At 27.8% G+C, this 6,924-nt stretch overlaps 1 protein-coding gene across 1 annotated transcript; it reads right to left on the bottom strand.

Moving 5' to 3' along the window:
• Positions 1-1,588: 1,588 nt before the first annotated feature.
• On the bottom strand, positions 1,589-6,433 carry EIN_156710 (protein serine/threonine kinase, putative; the record flags this gene model as incomplete). The annotated part of the gene is made up of 1 exon (XM_004183339.1): positions 1,589-6,433. The coding sequence occupies one exon, from the start codon at positions 6,431-6,433 to the stop codon at positions 1,589-1,591; it is 4,845 nt and encodes a 1,614-aa protein (XP_004183387.1).
• Positions 6,434-6,924: the final 491 nt, after the last annotated feature.

Raw genomic sequence — 6,924 nt, 5'->3', positions numbered from 1 at the left:
ATCATGATTAAGTTCGATTTATAAAAATAGATCAATAAAATGTTTTTTAATAACCAAACAAATAAATTTGCCGTTAATTAATTATATCTTTGTTTATCCAATATTAATTCGATATGTTAAAGAAAATATCTTTTTAATCATTTGTATATGATGTGATTCTGATATACTTTTCTACAATAGCATATTTAATTTATAATTACAAACTATATTTGTCATCATTTGTATAGTTGTTATTATTTTAAGCAAATATCAATAGTATGATTTTAATAGTTATTTATTAATTAAAAATCTATTTAAATTAATAATTGTGTATTATTATTAAAAAAATAAGTATCAAATTACAGTAAATTATGGGATAAAACCTTAATTTTTAACATGAACAATTGTAAGTTTTTAATTATTATTTCGTTTTTAAATTTGCTTTTTATGGCGAAAAAATAATCTTTTATAAATTATTAACAATCAAATTATATTATCAATATATTATATTTATAAAAAGACAAAAAAGTTTACATAAAAAACGACCCAAAAGCATTGAATAAATGTTTATATTTGTCATTTTTAAGTATTTTTGGGAAGTATTGTTTTATTTGGGCAATAAATGGTAACGAGGTATGATTCAAAAATTAATTAAATAATTAAATTTAAACTTTTTCTCTATTTATATTTTAGACAATTTTCATTTTTTGTAGTATTGTTAAAATTGTTAATTTTATTATATTTTGTTATACTTTATTAAATCATTTATTATTTTTTTGAAAAATTTATCATTTTTCAAATATGTTATATATTATTTTTTTATCATAAAGATCATTTATATTCTCAAAAATACGTGTTTCAATGTTTTAATATAAAAAAATACTCTTGATGTTATTAAATATGCAATTTTAGGAAAATTGGAATAAAAAATTCTAATTATGATTGTGTTTTTGTTTTTTTAACAATTTTATGATTATTTATAATTAAATAAACCAATATTATATTATTGATAATTATATCTATTTTAACAATTGTTGTTGTTTTTATAGTTTATTTTTATTTGCCCGAATTATTAGTTATTTTTAATGTAAGATTTTCAATATTTTTGATAATGTCATTTTCTGTAATTTATTACATTAATAATTAAAATTATAAAATTATAGTTTTTTTGAAAAATGTTTTTATATTATAATTTTTAACTATAAAATTTTACTTGGCGGCAATTACTATAATGTGGTATTGTTATCTTCTTAAAAACAAATTTTAAAACAGTTTTGGGAAAATATTGTTGTTTCAGATTATTTCTTAATTGACCTACCGTTATAATCAGAATTTGAGAAAGACTGCTGTGACTTGTTTCTAAAAGGATCAAGCAAAAAAGTGAAACTTTGTTCATCCCAACTTCAACAAAAAAATTCACTTTTTTACTATAATTTATAACAATTTACCATAAAATTTACTAGAGCTGTCGTTCCAAAGTGTCTAGCTTTTTTTTTGAAAAAATTAAAGAAAAAAGGTCACATTTACATTAAAATTTACTAAGATTTAAATTTTTTACAAATTTTGATTTTTCCCGTCCTCGAAGGGTTAAAAATCGAATTTAAAACATTTAATTGAATTTTTCGTATAAATCCTCCAATTTTTCAAGTACTTCTTTAACATCAGCTCTTTCTTTTGGATCGTCTTCCCATGCTCTCTGTACAACATGAAACTGTTCATCACTCAAATCACTCGGTTTTTGTATTCTATTTCCTTTATTTACAAAATCAATGATATCCCACGGGTACTTAAATCGATCTCCGGGATATGCCTCTCCCCATATTAATATCTCAAACATAGTAATTGCAAATGAATAAACATCTGCCGGTTTTTTATACTTCTGTCCTTTTAATAGTTCAACAGCCATATAAATGGGTGTCCCAATACCCTTAGTAAACGTCATATTAGTCATCAGCATATTAATATTTCTTGAAGACCCAAAGTCTGTCAACTTTGCATTGACTTCAATGCCATCTTCCAAATTCACAATTAATATATTGTCTGGCTTAATATCTCTGTGTAAAATCCCATTATTGTGCAAATATTCAATTCCTTTTGCGGCATCAATAAGAAATTTCAACCGCAATTTCATTGGAAAAGTTATTGTGAGCGGAGGGTATTTCTCAAAATTGTTACCAAACCCACTTACTATCGTTTTTCGATCTATTTTCATAACGGACGTTTGTACTCGACATTCTTCTTCTCTATTATTACTATTATCTTTTGATAATAGTAATTCTTGATTTAAACAATTTGGTTGTTCTTGTGGCTTTAATTCTGATACATTGAATACTTCGTTTTTTGTCTCAATTTCAGTGGTTTTGGTGAGTGTATTTATAATGGACGTTTTGTGTTGACTTGGTGTGGGTTGATTGTTTTGGGAAATTTTATTCGAAACTATTTGTTTGTGTACACCAACTTTGATTTTGCTATAATTAGAGTTGTACTCGAGTATTTTAGATATTTTAAGTAACTTTTTGTACTTTGCTGCACTGACTTCGTCCTCGGCTTTTCCAAATTTTTTTCGTGGATTTTTTGAAGTTAAATTGATTAAGTCTTGAAGAGACCCAAATTCAGCTAATTCGGTGACCATACAAATTTTTGTTGGTATAAAAACAGCACCGAAAAAGTGAACAATAAAGTCACATCTAAATTTGTCAAGCATGTGCACTTCATTTTCAAATTCTTCAAGTTGATTCCCCCCATCTGCAAAATTATAACTTTTCATCTTTTTAATCGCAACAATGTTTCCTCTAAAAGAACCTTTGTAAACTATCCCAAAACTCCCCTCTCCTATTTTTGCATCTTCTATTAATTCTGAATAATCAAGACAAGACGATTGGGCGGTTTTACCTTTTAAATCAATGTCGTTATACTTTTCTGTGTTATTTTTGATATCCTTTGAAACAATAACAATTTTGGAAGAAATCGAACATGTGCAATTTGCTTTAAATTTAAGTTCAAATTCGCAAGCATATCCACTTTTTAGTAAAACAACCTCAGGAGAAAAAGTTATAGTAAATTTGTCACTCACATCTGCAGTTGAAAATTGGATCTTTTGAATTGGGGATTTTCGAGTTTTGATATTACCAACACAAAACAGAAAACGAATTTCAGTGTCTATTGGAATTTCGTCATATTCAGTGTTCAGATCAATATCTCGGGATGAAACACAAATGTTGTTTTTTAAATTCAAAAACTGAATATTCGATGTATTCATATTGAAAATAGTGTAATTTTGTTCGATATTTCTTTTCTGCATTTTCCTGAAAAGTCTCCGCAATAAGAATAAAAATAAAACAATCAAAACACCTAAACCGACCAACACCAACACAATTAAAGGAACTAGAAGATACCAATTTGGCGCCTCTTGACAATACATTCCATTTTTACTTGGAGTGTACCAAAACACACATTTTTCACATTTTGAGTTTTCAATTTTGACGCAATTTGATACTTCTGACACGTTTTTACAAATGTTGTTTTCATTTAACAAATGATTAGCATAACATGAGGTACACACTTTTTCAATATAACATGTAAAACAATTTGAATCACATTTTTTACACTCATTTCCATTTATTCGGTAATACCCATTTTTACACTTCGCACACCCATTTTGAGTCACTTTCTCTTCGCATAGTTCTTCAAGTTGACTGAAAGGTAGACAATCACCATTTATAGTCATGTAAAACGACTCTGCACATGTGTAACAAGTCTCTTTGTCTTGACAAGTCGCACATTTTGAGGAACATTTAAAACACTCAAAGCCACTCCTATAATATTTATCTGCACAAATTACACATCCCCCAGTAATGGAAAGTTTGTCACAAATACCAACCAAATTGTCATTTGATTTACACGTCCCATCTGAAAGATAAGTCTCGTTGTAACATGAAAGACATGTTGTTGCTGTAGATAAACAAGTCTTACATTCCGGAGAACACTTCAAACAACTCCTTGTATTAGAGTCAAAATAGTAATTGTCTGTGCAACGAAGACAATCAAAAGAACTCGATACTTCACATAATTTATTTGAATTTTGTTGACATTTATTATTGGATAACAAATAGTCCTTTGCACATTCTACACATTTCCCATTTGTTGTATATAAACATTTTTCAATCACATTTGCACAGTGTCCATTTTCATCATTACCAAAATCACATTTTTCATTGATTGTACAAGACCATGTTGTAAGGTCTGTATATGTAATTGAATAATTTGACACGCATTTTGTGGGTACATTTGACATACAATATAATGTACTTTTTAGAGGCATAATCACATCAATACATGATTCACATGTATATTGTTTGACTCTAAAACCTTGTATACAAGAAGTGATGGATGTTACAGAATTGGCATCAGAATTTGGATCAACTTGTTGACATACACCTTCTTTTAAAATTAATTTTTGTTTGATGTTGCATATATTACAAGTACCATCTCTGTTATATAAATAACAATCGCCTACTGGAACACAATTTGGATATTTGAAAATGTAATTTTCTTTGCATTTGATACACAAATTGAATTTTTGATACAAACAATTTTCAATTTTCGCACACATTCCATTGACAACTGAATAATCTTGTGGACATCTGAGGCATTCAGTCGCGTCGTAAGAACAATTCAAACAATTTTGATCATAACATTTTATTGTCTGACTTTCACCACATGTCTGTGTATTTGTGTCAAAAGTCCCACTTTCACATTTCATACCAAAAACCATTTTAAAAACGCCATTTTGACTTATACCAGCAGAGTAAATCACTTCGTTGAGTGTAAGACTATCTTTTGATATGAAAAGAACCGTTTTAGAAAGGGAATTAATTGTTAATTGTATTGGAGTATTTTGTGGTGGAATGCTCACAATAAAAGGTTTTACTATTTTCACAAATGACATTTGAATATTTTGAATACCAACACTTTCTGTCTCGACATCTTCGTTTGCCGTTTTAATTGATTTTAAAAATTTGGTGTTTCTGAATTCTGGTTGGATTTCACTTTTAATTGTCTCATAAATAATTATAGAATCCAATGAAGGAAGCGGAGTTATATAACAATTGCTTCCTTCACATGGGCAATACGGTTCAAAATACGTTCGACTGTTTGTGAGTAAATTGACTGCCTTCAAGTGACAAAACACTTTTTGTGAAGTGCCAAATCGAATCAAATAACCACTTTTAGCACCGGGTGGTGTGAATTTAGTAATACCCTCCATGTTAACATCTGGTGATAATTCTTCAGTAAACATTAAATCAAATTCTTGTGTACTAGTTGAAGTCAGAGAGCTAATCAAAACTGATTTTGTAAAGAGAATTGGGATGTCACGAATACTTCTCTTTGTATTTTTAATAGTGCATTGTGTTAAAGTTGATGTCAGTGAATTACTTATAAAAGAATTTTTATCAACAACAATATTGGCGTTATTACACTCAAAATTTGAAGTTGAAAGTTTCTCAAATAATCCATTTAAAACATCCTTTTGGTCTGTTATTATTGTTTCTGCACTTTCAATTTGATCAAAAAACTCCAAAATACCGTTCACCTCTATTTTAAATGTTTCACTTGTTATCCTCGAATTTCCACTCATCTTTAGAGTCGAGTTTTTAATGTCAGCAGTTTTTGGTAATACAATTTGGACGTTATTTTCAATGACCATTAGTGTAGAGTCTGTGATCCAAAATTGTGGTTCAGTTGCATATGTTTCAATAAAATTCAGTTGACTATTTCCAATCATTTTTATTGAAGAAGTTTGTTCTGTTTTAAATTGTTTATTTAAATTTACATGTGCATTATTTTTGATCAAAACACTTGAATTTTTCACATTAAAATTTGAAGCGTTAAGCATCGAATTTGTATTCATCTCGAAAATTCCTTTTGAATTTACAGAAATGGTATTTTTGGAGTAAACAACAGAGTTGTCTGTCAGTGTCAATGTTGCGTTAGATGCAACACCCATTATTGTTCCTTGAATATAAAATTTGGATTCTTGGTAGAACACTGAAATGGAATTGGTATTAAAATACGCCTCTCCTGATGTTGTATAATTTGATTTCTCGTGCATTTCAAATATACACCCGTTTTGAAAATAAGTTGAGCCACTCAGAGCCTCAATCATTGACGATCCGGTTTGATTTAACACCCCATTTGCAATACATTTAAAGTCAGTATTATCATATGGGTACATCACTGCGTTATTTGATAGTGTTAGTACAATTTTGGTTGTAATTGTTGGGTCATCTTTTCCTATTGTCACACCATCAAAACTTCGACATGTACCTTCTGCAATTTCAAATGACGAAATTATATTGTAATTAGATGGACATGCTCCTTCAGAAAAGATAAACAGCTGAAATAGAAAGAAATGAAATATCAACCAAAAAATATATCTCTGGTGTTGGGCCATCAAAAGTGAAAATGTACTTTAAAGTTAAATAATAAAGAATGAACTAAAAGAAAATTTAAATTGTTTGTTTTGTTTGTTTATTGTGGTTTATTCTTTGTTTTTTTTAAAAAAACAGTCAATATAAAAAAATTTAAAATTTACAAATATGAACTTTTTAAATTTTTTTATTAAATTTTGAACATTAAAAGTAAAGTTAATTTTCTTTTAATTAATGTTATTAAATTTGAAAACAATTGTTATTTAAATAAGTTATTATATTAATACCATTTTAACTTTTTTATTTGATAAAAACAGTGAAAGTTCATCCGGTTTTGTGAATACTGTTCTAAATTATTCGCTAATCGTAGTATAAAAAATAACTTCATTCAAATAAAAGATTTATGTAAGACCTCCATTTTTTATCCAATCAACAATCCAGGTTGACAATTCTTTTCAAAAAATCTATATTACTTCTGAAATTTAGTCAACTTTATACACTTTTGGGAATGAAC

The sequence above is a fragment of the Entamoeba invadens genome, assembly GCF_000330505.1.
Source record: "Entamoeba invadens IP1 unplaced genomic scaffold scaff_1105074725011, whole genome shotgun sequence".
NCBI lineage: Eukaryota > Evosea > Mastigamoebida > Endamoebidae > Entamoeba > Entamoeba invadens.
This window is presented reverse-complemented; position numbering and strand designations above follow the sequence as displayed.